At 38.4% G+C, this 19,447-nt stretch overlaps 1 protein-coding gene across 1 annotated transcript in view; it reads right to left on the bottom strand.

Annotated features, from left to right (window-relative positions):
* Nucleotides 1-19,447, bottom strand: part of CRB1 (crumbs cell polarity complex component 1) — a 227,487-nt gene that overhangs the window by 64,765 nt on the left and 143,275 nt on the right. Inside the window, exons 4-5 of the mRNA XM_056815688.1 lie at nucleotides 13,531-13,670; nucleotides 4,692-4,874 (exon numbers count right to left, since the gene is read on the bottom strand). Of these exons, the coding sequence (XP_056671666.1) occupies nucleotides 4,692-4,874; nucleotides 13,531-13,670 (323 nt within the window). The remainder of the gene's footprint in view (nucleotides 1-4,691; nucleotides 4,875-13,530; nucleotides 13,671-19,447) is intronic.

The following is a 19,447-nucleotide window of genomic DNA, read 5'->3' as shown; positions in this document are numbered from 1 at the left end:
AGCATTGAATGTAACTCGGTACAAGTGAGTTGTGTTACACAACAGCACAAAAGGTTAATGTGATTTGGGGTTACTTTAGGAGAAGCCTAGCTTCCAGAACTCAGGCACTGTTTGTCCTGCTCTACTCTGCCCTACTTAAAGTCACATCTGGATTTAGGAAGGGCATGTATAAGCTAGAGAGCATCCAGAAGAGAACCACCCAGGTTAGCGAAGAACCTTGAATCCTTGTCATATGAGAATCCACTGATGGAACAGCCCAGGGAAAAGAAGACAGATGCTAGGAAGACAGACAGCACATCATGGTTTTTACTACCTGAAGGAATATTACATGGTAAATGGATTTGATCTCTTTGGTTTCATCCTAGAGGGCAAGTCCAGGGGGAAGTGAGTAGGTGGATTACAGAAAGACAACTTGGGCTTGATGCCAAAAACAACTTCCTAACAATCAGAGTCATCCAAGAATAGAACATCCAGGTACCCTTTGATGTCCCCCTCACCCTTGCAATGTCCTGCCTCCTTTTTATGCCATTCTCCTTCACCCCCATTAGACTGTAGACACCTCCAGAATGTCTTTCTTTGATTAATTGTATTTCAAGTGTCTAGTACAGTGCTTGGCACATACTAAGCACTTAATAAATGTTCATTGGATTGAATTCTTTTTTTAAACCCTTACTTTCCATCTAAGAATCAATACTGTATATTGTTTCCAAGGCAGAAGAGCAATGAGGGCTGGGTAAGTTATGTCACTTGCCCAGGGTCTGTCTAAAGGCAGATTTGAACCCAGGACTTCCCATGTCTGAGTCTGGCTCTCAATCTATTGATCCACCTAGTTCCCCTCTGAGTTTTATTCTTTTTAAAATATTGGCTAAACTTGATCATGGCAGAACTTTCTTTCCTTTCAAAGAGTCTGTAATTCTGTAACATTGAATGAAAATGGGATCTCTTTGTGTCCAATTTGCTTATCTGTAAAATGATGGAGTTGGAATAAATATTCCCTCAGTTACCTTCAGGCTTTACATCTGTAAATCTAGGTTACAATGAATGAATGACTTGCACTGGTAGAAGGAATATTTCCCTCACAACTTCCCTATAGTTATGACAGCATTTCTCCCCCTCCTTTTTCCTAAATTAATGGTTAACAAACTCTGCCCACCATCCCTCAGTCTCTGTGATTTTAATATGAAAAGAATTGTGCATTTGCTACTTATTGGCTTACGAGTTTCTTCTGAATGGAATATTGCAATAAATACTGTTGCTTGCACTCTGAGTATTCCTAATAGTAATAGTAGTAATAGTAGCAGCAGCAGCAGCAGTAGTTAATATAGTGCTGTAATGTTTGTAAAATATTTTTACAAATTTGCAGTTTTCAAATATTATCTTATTTTATCTCACAATAACCCATGATGGTAGATGCTATCATGATTCCCACTTTATAGATGAGGAAATTAAGATAGACAGAGGTTAAGTAACTTGCTTGGGGTCTTCCTATTGTGCAATCATTTTTCAGTCATGTCTGACTCTTCATGATTCCATTTAAGGTTTCTTGGGTGAAGATACTGGAGTGGTTCACCATTACCCTCTCTAGCTCATTTTACAGATGAGAAAACCGAGGCAAACAGGGTGAAATGGCTTGGCAGGGGTTCAAATCTAGTGAGGATCTGAGAACAGATTTGAACTCAGGAAAATGAGTCTTCCCAACTCCAGTCCCAGTACTCTAACCACTGTACCTCCTAGCTGATCACAAAGTAAATATCTGAGGCAGGATTTGAATTTAAGTCTTCCTGATTCCAGGTCTAATGCCAGATCTATTTTCCACTTAGCTAAACATAATGAAATCTCAAGACAAGTTCCTAAAAGAAACAAACAAAACAAAAAAAAACATTCAAGAAGTATCACAAGATATCTTTGGAGTAGCAGGCTTCCCAACATGGGAATCCTTTAAGCTGATATTGATGACTCCTTATTAGGGATGTTATAAAGAGATTTTTGTTTGGTACTAATTGGATTAAATGGCCTTGAAGGCACCTTCAAACTCTGACCCATACCATAATGATTCTGGGATTCCATTTCCATCAATTTCCTAAATGAGTCATACCTCTTGGACTCTAGTACCTTGGGCTAACTTCAGTGTAGTTATACTTTCTTATCTCTATGGACATTCCAGACATTTAAATCTGCCATTGCTGGATAGCTAGGTGGCTCCTTTCAACTCACATATGATAAAAAGCAGAATTTTGGAATCTGTACTTAGTAAAAATGTGAAATTTGATTTTGCTACCTATGATCATGAAAGCTAACATTGAAGCAGAACAAGCTTTCTTCCACCTTTAGTTTTAATAATGCAGCATAGAGGGGGCAACTGGGTGGCTAAGTGAATTGAAGGCTAGGCCCACTGACTGGAGGTCCTGGGTTCAAATCTAACCTTAGACACTTCCCAGCTATGTGACCTTGGACAAATCACTTGACCCCAAATGTCTAACCCTTACTGTTCTGCCTTCAAACCAGTGCTTAGAATCAATACTAAGACAGGAGGTAAGAGTTTAAAAATCAAAATGAAAAGAAATTTGGGAAGAAAGGGAAACAAACTCATTAGAGACCAGACTTTTTCTGTACAAAAAGGGAAGGCTGAGAAGTCCTCTGTGGGGAGTTTCCACTCTCCCCTCACTCATGAATTGTGATAATCCAATTCTACTCTCTATGTCCCCCAAATCATCTTCATCCCCCCTTAGCCCTCATTCACCTGTACAGGTTATCCTATAAAGTCATTTGGAAACATAAAATTTGTGCATGGGATAGGTTTTTTTTTTTACTCTTTTGCCTCCTGTGAGAATACTGACTCAATCACCCAGTTGGGAAGCCCTTTTCCAAAAAAGAGCAGTTCAAATGGGTAGAAGAACTTGATCAACTTTCTTCTGAATTTTAAGAAAAATCCTTGAACTTGAAGAACCCATACTAATTCATATTGGAATCTCCCTAGTGGAAATAGCTGAGTGGGATGTCTCTTTTGACTGGTCACGGAACTCAGTGTTGAGACTCCACAGTATTCTGGGGTACAGTGCATTAAGAACACTGTTCCCCACAAATACATCTGATCAAAGCAATCAGAATGTTGTTATTCACAAATAGATGTGTCTGAAAAACCTCATCATTTCTGTTAGACTTTTCTCTTCCATTTGGATTCTCAATGGTACTCTGCCCTCCACAACAGTGACGACCACCACTGGTGAGCACACGTTTCCCTATTTTCCACCTTACTTGATGATGATAACAAAAGGGTTATTAGACAATTATCAATTTGGTTGTATCTATTAAGGAATTTTGCATGACTGAAAAATATACTCTTGGGAAGGACCTTGTTGTAGAAGAACTTATACGGGTTGAATATTATTATTTTGATTTAAAAGAAATGCTCTTTTGCAATCAAACAATAAATATGGGGAGATCATATGTTCTCATTATCTTTCAATCATTGTGTGACTTAAAGATGCAGTTTATTTCAGAAATTCATCTGAGAAAGTCTGCTTGATCCAAATCTCATATGTTCAACATTTTATAAGCAAATGTACTGTTTTTAAAACTTCATAAATATCTATTATTTTTGACATTCTATCATTTTTTCATATTATCTTGTGCAAACCCTTTGCTTCAGTTAAAATGACTTTCTCCCACTTTTCTTATCTCTTCTTCAAACTCTGAATATCACTTGAAGCCTAAAGCAAGTCCTAAATTCATGGGGGAAAGTATTTTTCTCTCTCTTATGACTCAAGGCATTTCCTTAAAGAAGTAAATCACATTGAGCTAATTAGGTAAAAAGAAATCAAGCAAGACAGATATTTATTGAGTAGCTACTACCTACCTACAAGGAGGTACTGTGTTTGCATGGCACTAGGGAAGAAAAATCTTATTTTCTTTTTCTGAACAGAACTAGATGTCCCTAAAATGTCTGTTCTTATTAATTTTAAGTTTAGATAGTATCTATTTCATAGCTACAGATCAGACAAAAAGTAATGTCTGGGAACAAGAGAAAAAAAGTCTGTTCATTAATTAGGATCTTCACTGATCATATTCATTAAATTAAAGAGGCAACCATTTGCCACTGACAGAAGTGAGAAGAGGAGAGAGTCACTTAGTATCCACCACTTACTTTACTACAAGCCACCTTGTTCCACACTTCCATCTTCCCTTCTCTCCTTCTCCCTCCTATCTTCCTTGGATTAGGGTCACTGGACCATTGGTCCCCCCAAGAATCTACAGTCCTAAAGAGTAACACCAACTAGAAGTCCCAGCTATAAGGGAATATTTATCTATTTCTTGATGATAACTCCAAAGGCTGGAGTAACAGATTTTGGTCCAGAATCACATTGTTGGTTCCTATTTTTAAAGATGCTCTCATACAACTTGAGATGCCAGTCTCCCAGTCTGATACATCAAACTGCCACATTTCCTCCGTCCTCAGCTACGCCTTTCAGTTTTGTGAAGAAGAAAATTAAAACTGCTGGCTTAACTTCTACCATTTTCTTGTTTATATTTTCTGTTGAATAAAGTATTTTCCATGTCCACCAGGGGGACCCAATGCACTGCAGGAACACATTCAGGTCCCTACATGTCTCATCACATACCTCCCTCCCAAGCTGGTTGGTCTGTTAGAATATGCCTGAAGAGTCTGGCTTTTAGAATCCCTTTTTCCTTACCTGTATATCCAGGTTGACAATGGCACACGTAACCTGTGGCTTGAAGGTAGTTGAATTCAGAAGGCAACTCGGGGATTTTCCCATAGTGGCTTGCCCAGGACCGCTCCACACATTCCCCAGTAGAGAGGCAGGGGTTGCTGCTGCACTCATTGATGTCAATCTCACACTGGGAGCCTGTGAACCCTAATGGATGGAAATTAATAATAATAATAATAATAATAATAATAATAATAATAATAATAATAAGTGAAAGCTGCTTACTCGAGTTCACAGACTCAAGTGTGTGCCTTAGGGGAGGTCCTCCACATTGCTCATCCATGCACACCCTGGGAGAGGAAATGTTTTCTCTGCCAGAAAACAAATGCTTGCCCCAAATACCATACCATAGGAAGGGTTTAACAGGCATCATTTGCGGTTTTGTATCTCAAATTCCTCCTTGATGGAAAGAATGCACAGATTGTAAAATAAAGAACTAGCTTCACTTTGTGCAACAGCCTGAGCAAGCAAGATTGGCCCTAGCCTGTGACCTCTCAAAGGCATATTCTGCCCCAGGCAAAAGTGAGAGCTAGATGAAGCAGATTATTTCTGTCCATGACCCCATGTGCTGCTTTCATGGTCCCTACAGAGCCCTCTAAGCTTTATACTATGCACTGCAGTCCAAGAGGTCCCCCATGACCCAGGCACTGACCCACACTGGAAACCAGAGTTTTTCCACCTTATTTTTGTGACATGGACCCCACTGATGGTCTGGGAAGTCTATAGTTCCCTTCTTAGAATAACGGTTTTAAGCAATTGAAGAAGTGTTCAATTTTAGTTAGAAGTTTGGGAAAATAAAGGAGTAATGCTTTCCCCATCTAAGTTCACGGATGTCTTGAAATCTACTCTCTGCTGGGTTTGAACTCCACTGAACAGAATGTGTCACTCAGAATGAGCTGAGTACCTGAAATCTCATGATTTGGTTCTTGACTCAGTTAACTTCTCATCTCCCTTAGCCTCTTCCCCACTCTGATATACCCTGAACTCCCAGAATTTTCCTTTATCCCTTCCAGCTTCCTTCTGTACATTCCCCCAATTAGACTGTAAACTCCTAGAGGGCAGGGAGGGTCTGGGGTTGTCTTTCCTTTTCTTATTTGTATTCCCAGTGGTTAGCATGGTACAACACATACTAAACACATACTAAAGCCATTTAATAAATATTAATAAATGTTTACCAAATTAAATGAATTCTCCTGCCCTAGATTAAGAACCCCTCTTCTAGGCAGTCTTTTCTTCTCCTTAAAACCAGTCTACTCTGTTTCATCTTTTTTTAGGCAAAAGACTAAGGATACAGAATTGATAAGTAAGGGAAGCTAGGTAGCTCAGTGGATAGAGTCGTGAGGCTTGGAATCTGGAGGACCTCAGATGCTTCTCTGGACTAGCCCTGATTGTCTATCCCTTACTGCTCTTCTGTCTTAGAGTCATTCAAACCAAATCTAAGACAGAAGGAAAGGGTTTAAGGGGAAATAAAAGAAGAATTAATGGCTGAAGCCATACTTTATCTGTTCTCTCACAGATCAATAACTGGAAAGAATTTCAAGGATCATTGATCTAGTAATCATCTAATTTTACAAAGTGAGGAAAGTTAGGCTCTGAAGCCAGATCTTCTAACCCCTAATTTAGTTCAAATTTGCATTTCAAGCATCCTTCAATACCTTAACTCAAAGGAACTGAAATATGGAAATTTTCAGTGACTTGTTTGACAAATGTTTTTGATTCTTCATAGGAAGACACATATTATATTTGTGTGTTGGCCTTACACAAGTTTCATGCTTTGTCAAAAGTTGGACCAAGAAAGTGTGACTGAATCATTGTTAATCTATTTCTAATCATTCAATTGAATTTTTAAAAATAGCATTTAAAAAGCATTTATTAAGCACTGACTATGTATGAGCCACAATGCTGTGTTAAAGAGATAAAGATGAAAATAAGACAGTCCATGCCTTTAAAATTTTTCATTCTATTATAGGATACAACCCCTATAAGTCTATAAACGGAGATTTTAAATCTTTGACTTCATTCCCCAGAAGTCCTTAGTATTTCCCAAAATTCTCTATAATCTCTCCTGTGTCTCCACATTGGCAAGATCACGTTATTGGTATTTAAGTGGATGTATGTTCCTCCCATGCTCTCTGACCTGCGACCAGGCTGAATTCAGGCAGTTCTTTTCCTTTAATTATTATTAATAAAACTTTATAAAAATAATATTTAGTAATTTTATATTACTTTTAATCTTTACATAAGTAATTATAAAGTATATACCAAGAAAATACAAAATACTTTCAGGAGGAGCACAGGGCTAATAAAGAGAGCAAGAAGGAAAGGTCTCCTGTAGGGCTTGACAGGTCAGCTGAGCCTTTGGGACAGCTAGGTGTTGGAAGAGGTGTAGGGCAGGATGGGAATTCATTCTAGGCATAGGGGAATGTTTCCTAAAAAGCCTTGAGGAGAGAAAGTTGAACAGTGGGTGGGGAGCAGCAAGGAAGCCAGTTTGGAAAGAACAAAGAGTGTCTCAATTATAATACTGTAAAATTTATCTGGAAAGGTGTACTAGAGGCAGGTAGCAAAGGATTTTAAATTTAAAAGAGGCATTTTTGTTTTATTTGAGAGGCAAAAAGGAGTCTGTATACTCTTAAGTTATGCATTTAGACATGGCTTTGAAGAAGATTCTATTTGACAGTTCTTTGTAGGATTGATTGAAGAGGGAAGAGGCTTGAAATAGGGAGATTAATTAGGAGGATATAATAGTTTGGATGAGAGGTGATGAGAAAGAGAGAGATGTAAGAAATCTCACTGGAGGTAGAATCAACAAGATTTGACAAATGATGACATGGGGTAGAGAGAGTGAAGAGTTGAAAATGATTCCCAAACTGTAAAACACTACTACTAGAAAATTAATTCAAAATAACTACTACCAAACATAACTCAAGCTCAGATCTCTGAGATAATGGGCTGTTATATTGTTTAAAGTATTTGTTTAGGCAACAACTAGCCAACAATTATGTAGTTTGTTCTAGAAGAATCATTCTAGAATTTTGAGAAATTTACAGTGCTGTTTTTTTTTAATTTTCCAGTGCTGTTATTTGAATAATTACAAAAAGTTAACTGTATTTTTTTCTAATTGTTTTATAGCATCCAATTTATCTTGATTTGTTTCTTCAACTAAATATGCTCAATCAGTAATTTTAGAGGTCTTAAAGGAAATGTGTGTGTCTACATAGGGTGGGGGCAGGGGAACATGACCCACTACTCAGAATCAATTGAGTTTCCCAGGTAACAGAGACAATGCTGTATTAAGGTTTTGCCCCTTTCAAACACTCAATGGTTACATTAACAGATTATAAAGGGATGAAATCTTGAGTGGATCACACCCCAGAGTGCCTTATTCACAGAATATAAAGAGTGTGAAACTAGGAGTGGCCATTCACACCTTGTAAAGGGGTTACCCCTCTCCGACTTTGATGGGCCAAGTCCCTGATGGCTTAAAAATACAAAAAGCAGCTCTAAGAAGAGTTAGTTGAGAGGGAATAATTTCTGATGGAGGCACAGATGTGAAAAGAGTCTGTGTTGAATGATACATAACGATCTTTAAGCCACTCTGTCTTTTCTCTTGCATCTCTTCCAGAGCCCAATATGGCGGACAATGGTGTCACAGCAGAGCAGCCCACCCAGTAGGAAAAGCAGTGTCCAGCACTAGCAACCCAGATGCAGTCAGGGGAGTTTTGGAGAGAAGCAGACCCAGGGCACACCACAGAGCAAGTTGTCAGCAGATATGCTGTACCCATGTAAGGTAGCATCCTTATCCAAGTAGAAGAGAAAAACCATCAGGACCCTGAAATACTCAAGATATATATTGCCTGAGAGTGGCCTTTGTGCATATGCCTTCTCTTCCCAGGGACACCATGTGGATTTGTGGTGAAGTGTACTCTGGGTTGGGCCAGTCTGGCTCAATCCAAGAGGCATTCATGACTTATGAAGGGATTACTGGGTAGGGTCAACATTGTACAATGAGTTTAATATGTTGTTATAACATTAAAACTTCATAATGTGTGACTACAATTTGTGATTCTATCAACTGAGGTGAGAGATGGGGAATGGGGCAGGATCTTCCCTGTAACAATGTCCTCATGCCTTGTCTCCTTAGGGAAGCCAAATAAAATTAAGTTAAATTATACTGCATAGGGAGGCACATTTCCAAAGAAAAGGAACTGAAGATAAATGCTAAAATTATTTATAGAAAGTATTAGAAAATATTATTTAGAAAAGTATTATAAAGGTCAGCATCAATGCAAAAAGAAGGAAATGGATCTCAATATCCAGTGTATGCATTTTGAATCTAACATGGAGGGCAAGGAGAAGTTTGTCTCAAAAAACAAAGGGATGTTATGTTTCTATACATGAAATCTAAAGTGCAAGTTCATTTTTGTCTCCATCAGTGAAAATAAAAAGTAATAGTAATGACTGAAAAAACCTAATAAGGCAATGGCACTCTAAGTTGGGTCAGAGATTTGGAACCAGAAGGGACCTTGAAGCCAACATTTAACCCAGTCATTTTGTTGATGAGTTTACTAAGAGCCAAAGATTCAGTGACCTGTCCAGCACCACAAAGTATGTAGCAGGGATAAAATCTGAACTTGGTTCCCCTGCCTCCAAACCCAGAAATTTCTCTGCTATATGATATTAGAACCCTGTTCCCTTGACTTCTAATCCAAAAACTTTTTTTCAGATAGACTATAGCATCTCTTTAAGGTAACTTAGTACAGAGGGCTTATGAAATGGGTAGGAAAGGGTTCCAGAATTTGGACTTTTAGGAGCATGGCACATTTAGTCAAGTGAGATGTAAGACCAGGCTAACGATCGGGGTATGAGTATTTTTCTTGAGATGAAATCAAGTTGGCTGGAGATGTTTAGTAGCATTTATTCATGAAGAATGTGGTGACACAGAAATGACCATTTGTTAGAGTTGGAGGGGCAGGTAGGTAGTGCAGTGGATAGGGCACCAGACCTGGAGATAGGGGGTCCTGGGTTCAAATCTCATCTGACACTTCCTTTTTGTGTGACCCTGGGCAAATCACTTAACCCCAATTACCTAGTCTTTGCCACTCTTCTGTCTTAGTGATATTTTTTTTTAAATAGTTGTAGAGCCTCTGATATAATACTAGTATCTGTATTTGTGGAAATGCCAGCACTACAACCTTTTGATATAAAAGTGAGAGAGAGTCAAACCAATAAGCATAGTGAGAGAAATTGATGTAGCATGTATTGCTGGAAAAATAGGAAATCAAATTTGAATTGTGGTGTTAATGAAGCCATGGTTGAGTGAGGCCATTTGTACTAGGGTTATTCTATACTCTAAAATAATTTCTGATTAGCAAATAGTTATTATTAATTTAAAAAATTGGATCCTAATCATATCATTTTGTGAAGGAAAATGAAAATCAGAAATATGCCTTACTAGTACAAGGCAAGGAGCAAGAGCCTGATATTAATTGGGTATTATTATAAAATAGCTCTTGGAATTGGGTCACATGTCAAATAACAACCAGAAAATAAATTTTGTTGCTTAACAGCAAAACGTATCAGTTACACATGAAACTCAAGGCCTGGCTCTGCAGTCTAATGAAGAAACCCACAGTTGTTGGCAGAAATCAAAAGCATATGCCAGATGGAGGTCCCAGAGTCCTTTAGGTGTCCCCTAAAGGACCTTTGTGATTTCCCTCTTCAACCTGAATACCGAACATCTTATCTTAAAGATTTTTTTTCAATTCATAAAATTAGATACATAGATTTTGTGTGTGTGTGTGTGTGTGTGTGTGTGTGTGTGTGTGTGTGTGATACAGCATTTTCAATGAGGAATAGTTTTTGGATATTTTCTCTTTTTCCACCCTTCCTTTTCCATGTTCCAACTCATATATAATGGCAAGAGCAAGGAACCAATTTAGAACCTTCAAAAAATTTTTTTTCTTGGTCAGCACACATATTATCTCATTCATATCCTGAGCATTACAACGGAGCTGATTAATGGTCATGCCAGTCCTGTCCCCTCTGCTGGGGCCCCAAGAGGATTCGATAGGCTGCTCACTTAAGCTGTGTATATAAATAGGCTCCTTCAACCAGGGCTATGTTCAATATTTTTTAACAAGATTTTCTATAAACCCTTGTCTTGGCTTGACTCCCCCAGGCTCTGATATTATGTTTTGTGCTTTCTTACAACTCTAGCCACATTTGGGGAACAGTAAAACTTTTCACATTGGCTATTTAAGGTGTCTCCTAATTAATGTCTTTAGCGGAATGCCGCCTCATGCCACTAGGCTGGCACCACTGTCGATTCTCCCACCTTTGGTGACAATGGCTTTGCAGTAACTAGTTAGATTTTATCTTCCCTTAGAAGATTGTAATTTCACTTTATTTTTGCATCCAAGCACCAAGCACAATGCTTTGCGAACAATAAGCATTTAATAAATATCTATATTTCATGGACTGGAATAGTGACAAATATGGGGGCTTCTCTGTTGAATTCAAAGGGAAATAGAAAACTTCTAGAGGAGATTTTCTCATTATATGCAGAGGCTGAGTACAAATCTTTCATTTATTAAACCTTTATTGAGCACTTACTGGGTAGCAAGCATTGTGCAAGGTGCTAGAGATGCAAAGACAAAGATGTACCGGACCTGCCCTCCAGGAACTTCAATTCTATCTTTGTATATCTATGTTCTCTCTCTGAATAGATTGCAAACCTATGGAGGGCCAGCTCTGTCATATATCTTATTCCCAGCATGTTTCCCTGCACATATTTAGATGTGCTAAATCCATGTTTGTTAACAGTGATGGTCATAATTTAAATGGGCTACCACAGGATATTAGATATACTCTTAAATTTTCTAAAAATGGAGAAGACAAATATGGACTGCACTGATAAAGAAGACCATATAGCATTTCCACACTTAATTTTAGTCATTTTATTTTGGTTTGTTACACCAGAAAATCCTTTACCCTAGATATTGCAAATCTAAGTTAAGATCCCTTAAACCCCAGTATAATTGGCATATCATAAGGGATTTTCTTTCCCAAAAGCAATAAAATAACTGAAAGAAAGATAAGATAAAAAGAGAGAATAATAGAATCACAAAATCTCAAAGTTGGAAAGGACTTTAAAAGCCACCAAGCTGATCTCAAACAAAACACAAATTCCTTCTATAGCATTCTGACAGGAAACTCAGTACCTATGAAGTTAGGTAACCTTATTTTTAGTGAATTCTAATTCTTAGGAGGAATATAAAAGTAGAAGATATTAGAATTAAATAAGATATAATACCATAAAGAAGATACACTATATCACTAACTTACCTACCTACTCCCAAAAAAGGTCAGAATAATTTATTAATAATCTATGAATAATGAACAACTACTGGTATCTTTTTATGTAGAATTAAAAGGAGGAAAAGGGAAATTCTATAATCCATTATTTTTCATTTTATCATTACCATTCTAGATGTTTTAGAAACAAAATTTATAATGCAGCTGTTGTTACTGCTGTTGTTTGGAGTGTAGACTACAATGCCTGGTAGAAACTAACGAACCTGATGGGAGATAGGAATTTGGCTAGAGTACAGTGCAGTGGGGCTAGAGCTTATGGGATATAACAAAAGGACTGCCTAAAATTGCTAAATAGAAAAATAAAAAATGTTGAGAATAGGAAGGGACCTTAGCAAACACAAACACAAAAGGAATCCCTACTATAACAAAGTCATCTCTCAATAAGCAGTCATCCAGCATCTGCATAAAGCCCTTCCAGGAGTGGAAAGCTCATCCATCACCTCTTAAAGCATCCCATTTCACTTTGGGGCAGATCTAATTGTTAAAGAGTTTTTCCTGATGTCAAACTGAAATTTGCCTGTCTCCTCCTGGTTCTGCTCCTCAGGGTCACACTGAACAACTCTTATCCTGTGCTCCATGCCAGTCTTTCTAATTCCTGAAGACCTTGAGTCTTCTCTTCCCCAGGCTAAACATGACCAGATCCTTCAACCAGTAAGATGATTCAGCAGATTTGTGATGAGCATCCTACTTGTCCATGATTTTCTATGTATGTTTTCCCATTAGAGTTCATTCTACAACTGCAGTCTAATGAAGAAACCTACAGTTGTTGACAGAAATCAAATCCCTTAGGCAAATTGCTTAGTATCTCTGAGTCTCATTTAACATATCTATAAAACGAAGATGATCATGCTAGCAAAACCTATCTTAGGGAGCTACTGTGAGGAAAGTCATCTGTAAAATTCCCAGCGCTAAGGAGCATGCATTATTATTGTGATTTGTTTTTCCATTGCAAATATCACGGGGACCAGAGCTTGTCTACTATTTCTGGTTTATCCCCCTATAGCTATCTAGTTCCATGGGTATGGAACATGCGTTTATGACTGATTGGTTGGCTAATGAACCTATGTAGAATACCGCGGGGATTTCTAAGTTCTCCTGTGGCTTTCTGGGAAATCTAGGTGTCTGAGTGAACAAAGAGCACAAAAGGGAGAAGGAGTAGATGCTGTGGAAATCATTTTTCTTGAAGCTATATTGACTTTTTTTTTCTATCTTCTTGTAATTGGGCTGCACATTTAACCTTTTTAGCACAAAAAGCTCATCAAGCAGCATGGGCATAATCACTGAATAAATATTATTTGATTAGGGATGAAAATTGAAAGCAGGAGTTGGTACCAGGCCATTATGAGAGAGACATTAGCTTTCTGTTGACTGCAAACGCATAGAGAGGAAACATTATCTAGAGATGGTGCGGGGCGGGGTGAACGCTTACCTGGCCAGCAGTGGCAAATGAAGGTGTCATCGAACTCTTCGCAGGTGCCATTGTTGTGACAGGGCTTTGACGAGCACACAGACAAGGAGATCTCACAGTGTGTCCCTGTGAATCCAGTATCATCACAGTTGCAGCTGTAACTAAAGGATAAAAATGAAATCTTGGTGTCAATCTCTATTCAAACACAAATTAACTGTCTTTAGGGTCCCCATCAGATCCACAGGGTCCATTTTTATTACCTTTGGTCAGTCCTACTACAATCACCCACCACAGACCTGGGAGTATTCCATGGGGTGGTTTCCTAATTGTTCATATTAAATTAGAAAGTATATCACTCCACCTGCCTTCTAGTTATAAGGGTATTGTCAAATGAAAAGATGTTGAGCGGCAGCTGGGTGGGTCAATGGATAGAGAGCCAGCCCTAAACATAGGAGGCCCTAGGTTCAAATCTGGTTTCAGACCCTTTCTAGCTGTGTCACCCTGGGCAAGTCACTTAACCAAATTGTCTAGTCCTTACTGCTCTTCTTTATTGGAAACAATATTTATTAATGATTCTTTTTTTTTAACCCTTACAGTCCATCTTAGAATTAATACTGTGTATTGATTCCAAGGCAGAAGAGCGGAAAGGGCTAGGCAATGGGGGTTAAGTGACTTTCCTAGGGTCACACAATTAGGAAATGTCTGAGGCCAAATTTGAACCCAGGACTTCTCATCTCTAGGCCTGGCTCTCAGTCCACTGAGCCACCCAGATGCCTCCCTTAGTGTTGATTCTAAGACATGAGGTAAGGGTCTTTTTAAAAAGTCATTGGACCCAACCCGGCTTGTTTACCCCACTCTTAACTTCAGGCAAGGATAAAAATTATGGATATGAAACAAGTGAAAAAAAAAACCTGCTATAGGTATATGATTCTCTTAAATATGGGCTCCTCAGTAATGTTACCTAAAGAACACAAATATTTATACAGGATAAAGAAATAGAAACTATAGAGAATAACAAAAAAACCTTGGGAAACATCCTTTGATTCATGAGGCTCTCTTATTTTTGAATTGTCAGCACTAACAGAATCATTGTTTTCCCAAAGCATTGGTAGGAGAACTGGGATTAATTCCCAGATCCAAAATGCAATTCTGAGGAGACGAGCTATCCGGTGATAAGAGTAAAGGGTAGGGGATCTTGGCTTAGATATATTTCCTCTTGAAGCTTGTCTCTGAAGAAATAAGAGCAAGATCTTGAAGATGGTATTTAGGTTCAATTAGGGACCAGAACTTTCAACTAACATGAACCAAGGATCTAGGAGCCTAATAGCTCTGGATTGGTAGCATTCCCTCCCCACTTATCCTGGTTACAGCTTAGACCTCACAACTGCCATCTGGGGAAACAATGCTTGGGTGTATACTACCTTCCATTGGCACTATTAGATGGATAGCGTGGGTGCATATTCCTTGTCACTTGTAGCAGAGGTGGCGTAGGTGTGTACCACTTACCACTGGCAAAGGCATTTTCTCACATGCTGTGCAAACATGACATATGATTATCATCTTTGTAAGTCTTGCTTCTTTGGCAAGCTTTACTAGAGAATGATCCTTCCTAGATGATTCATGAAATTAAGGACTATAACAAGAATCACATCTCTGTGGGTTGCAAGAAGCTATTTTTCTTCTTAGACTTCTGAACCTCATGCACTTCATCAGAAACTTTTAATGCTCACTAAAGCAATAAAAATAGTAGCTAACATTTATACATTGTCTTCTATATACAAGACACTGTGCTGAATGCTTTATAATTATTATCTCATTTGGCCTATACAATAACTCTAGGAAGAAGGTGCTATTATTAGATCCATTTAAAACTGAAGAACTGAGTGTCCAGGGTCACACAAGTATTAAATATCTAAGGTTGGCTTGAAAGTCCTCTGGCAGAAGATGGAAATTGAATTGAGTCTTGGAGGAAATTAGAGATTACAAAAGGCAAAAGGCAAGAGAGTACTCCAAGCATGTGAGAGAGACAATGTAAAGGCTTCCAGATTGGAGACAGAAGTGCCATATGTGAGGAAAAACAAGTCCTGAAAAAGTAAGTTAGGTCTATACTATGAAGGATTTAATAGCCCACATAAAAGAGCTTCATTTTATCCCAAAGGCAAAAGGGAGCTACCAGAATTTATTTGGGGAATAGGGGCAGGTCTGCATGTGCATGTTTGAGTGATGTTGGTTTGTGGGAGTCACCCTAATCACTGTGGAACACTGCCTTTGAGGATAATAGGGACAGTGACTAGGTCTGTGATTTCCCTGGCATATTGTGGTTCATGGTGAGGAAACCCATACACCAGTGCAGGCTGGCACCTTTTCTACAACTTATGATCTTAGAGAATTACTTAGAACACAAACAGTGAGGATCAGGGAAGGGATTTGAACCAAAACGTCTTGGCTTTGAGCTGGCTCTAGCTACAATGTCTCTATAATGATGATAGTATAAATCAAATCTTGATTTTGCTGGAAGGTAGTTATCTAAGAGTTCCTTCTGAGGCATTTCCTTTCCCTAAAGGAGATTATTACTGTTGAGAAGAGAACACAGTGGCTAAAAATTTTAAAAGCGTCAAGGTTAAGATGGGTTATTGTTGGTGGTGGTGGCAGTCTTTCTTTTTTGAAGGGTTTATGAATTGGAATTAAGTGAGGCAAAGTTGCATTAAGTCATTGACTTCATTCTCTTTTCCAAAGTCATTCAAGTTCAGAGACAAGACAAAAGTCAGGATGACTGGTGATGATCCTGGATACAGTGGATGACCTTAATGTCTTCAATATCTGACCAAGTTCTAGGCACTATGTAGCAACTAGGTTGCATCTGATTGGCAAATGGGTTTTAGGCTCTCACTATAATAGTAGAGTACAAGCATCCCCCAATTCCAGTTTGAGTATATTGTATAAAAAAATAATCTAGAGAGCTTGACCTCTATTTCCCAGGCCAAATTACTTACAAAATACCTAACGAAACCCATATGGATCCTGCCAAAAGAATTCAAAGGCAGTGGAGGAAAAAAATCTGGAAAAAACACCCTTGGATTGCAAGTTTGTGTGCCTATGCTCCTTCAAAAATGCTTTGTGAAAAAGATGCTTGTCAACTTGGCTAAGATGTCACTAAACAAAATCAGTGTCTCAGACATAGAAAAATGTAGTTTGGAATTTTCCCCCCAAAGTATCTCCAAGAAAAATTGAATTGTCCAAGAGTCACATTGTTGCTACTCTTCACTACATTTCTTGCAAACGTTTTGCAAGAGTGGGTTCTCATCCTTCGGATACATCCACAAAACACCCAAACATCTGGAAGTTTTGTCTTCATGGTGCCAAATGTCCAGATGTTTGGCATTGTGTATATAAAACATCCAGATGATTGGACCTTTTTCACTTTTCAGTCAGATTTTTGGCATCTTATAGACACAGCTTTCGATTCACACTTAGAAGAACCTCTAGCATTGTTTATCTAAACCTTTTGCATCCTAAACATGTCGATGTCACTGAATTGAAAAACTGGTGCACTGACAGCAAATTTTACAAAGGTGTGAATTTGATGTCACAATAAACAGCTCAGAGCTGTTAAACCCCTTTTTCAAAGCTTTAATTTAAAAGTGAGCTAACAAATGAAACAAAACACAAGGTAGCTCAAGGAACAAATGACCTTTGGAGGAAGTACTTTTTGGAGAAGATTAAATCATGATTCAGGAGAAAAGGCACTGATTTTGGAGATAAATCATTGGGATGAGTAAATCACTTCTCTCTTGACCCATACTTTCACCAAATCATGACTAATGCCCTGCTTCTGGCACATTCTATCTGTGTGATGCTGGGAAAGCCTCTTATACTTTCATTGACCCAGGATACTCTAAGAGTAGAAGAGGGGAAGAAAGTTGCAGAATAGTTGAAGGGAGTTTCCTCACTCGGTGCTCTGTAGTCAGATGATAGCATAGGTTCAGATGACAAAACCTGTTCTATATACCTCGCAGGATAGTTATGAAGAAAATGTTTTGTTAATTGTTTAGAATTAGAGAAATGTGAACTTTATTATTATCAGATGATTAGATTATATTGTTGTACCTCATGGGAACTTGAGATTCGAGGGATTAAATGGAATCCTTCCAGGGGCTAGTGAGTCAGGGAGAGCAGAATTACAGACCAAGAAAAAAACAACTGTCTCTGGGTCGAGATTTTTCACTGGAAAGATATGGTTTGGCATTGAAGTACTGAATTTGGAGTCAAGTCTGAGCCTTCTTTGTTGTATGTCCTTGGGCAACTCACTTAACCTCTCTCTAAGTCTCGGTCTCCCCAGCTACTAAGTGGGGATAATAATCTCTACCTCACAAGTTTGAGCATCAAATGAGAGAGCATATGCAAAGAACTTTGCAACCTTAAAGATCTCTGTAAATATCAGCTGTCATTTTAACATGGTTTATCACCAGATCATTTCCCAAATGAGGAAGGCAACACAAGATACCAACAGAAGGCAACAACTTTGTGTGATTGGCATGTGCACACATTTTCAAAGAACCAGAATAGTTGAACCAATAGAAGCTACCGAAAGCCAGAGGGCAGATTAGAGCATGAACAGGGGGAGGCTAGTCAATTCTGGTGCAGAGGGAGCTAGAACAAAAGGGTCTCTGCCTCAGATCTGAGTTGATTTTTTAGGAAAGCCCTGGAAGCTCAAGGGTGGAGGTGAGGGAGCAAAGCATTCTGAGCCTGAAGAGAGCCAGTCCCAAAGGTTCCAAGATAGGATGTGGAATGTCATATTTGAGGAATGGCAAGTAAGCAGATGTAGCTGGATGTATGGAAGGGAGTGAAATGCAAGAAATCAGGAAAGGCATGAATGTTCCAGGTTGTGAAGATCTTGAGATGTTAGACAGACAGGGCAGTGGGTGTGTAGGATATATTTCTATGAATATGATTTTAGAGATGATAAAGAGTCACTGGAGCTCACTGAAAATGGACTAAGGTAGGATCCATTTTCTTTACAAAAACCATCCTGGTAGCTAAGTGGAGAATGATTAGGTAGGAGGAGAGACTTGAAGTAAGGGGACTAGTTGGAAGGCTGTTGAAATAATATATGAAAGAGGTGATGCCTGAATCAGAGTGGTGGTGGCTGTTTGATTATAGGAAGAGGACCTATGCAAAAGATGTTATGAAGGTAGAAATGGTAATATTTGGGAATTGTTTGACTATATAGTATAAGGGTGATTGAGTGGTCAAGGATGACACTATGGTTAAGAGTCTAGGTAACTGGGAGAATGACCAAACCCTTGGTGGTAACAGGAAGTCTGGAACTGGGGGAATACTGGGGAGGAAAGATAAGTTCTGTTTTGGATATGTTGACTCAGTTGGTGATGTAGGAGTTGATGAGATCATCAAGTGAAATAGTATATAGAAATGAAAAAGAGAAGAGGGCCTAAAACAGAAATTTGAGGGGCCCCACCTTTAGTGAGAATGAAATACATGAAGAATCAGTAAAGAAGATTAAGTAATAATCATCATATTCCATTGTACATTCTAAATGGATCCTTAACCTTAATATTAAAGAGCATATGATAAAAAATAGAAAAGAAACAAATCATATACCTTTCTTAGGAGATGTATTCTTAACAAAACAAGGCACTTAGCAAAGATAAAATAGATGAGTTCAGTTACATTAAACTGAAAATTATTTACATACGTGCAATTAATTTATCTAGGATATAAGGGAGATGATAGAATGAGAATTTTTTTGCTATATTTCTCTGATAAGGGTTTGATATCCAAGACACACACACACACACACAAGCATATTATATATTGTGAATATTGGATTTAGCTATCTCCTGATTTGTAACAATGAAGATGCTTAGTCTAACAAAACCATGGATGTCTTGGGAACTTTGCATTACTCCACCCTACTTTG

This window comes from Monodelphis domestica, chromosome 2, assembly GCF_027887165.1.
Source record: "Monodelphis domestica isolate mMonDom1 chromosome 2, mMonDom1.pri, whole genome shotgun sequence".
In the NCBI taxonomy this organism is placed as follows: domain Eukaryota; kingdom Metazoa; phylum Chordata; class Mammalia; order Didelphimorphia; family Didelphidae; genus Monodelphis; species Monodelphis domestica.
This window is presented reverse-complemented; position numbering and strand designations above follow the sequence as displayed.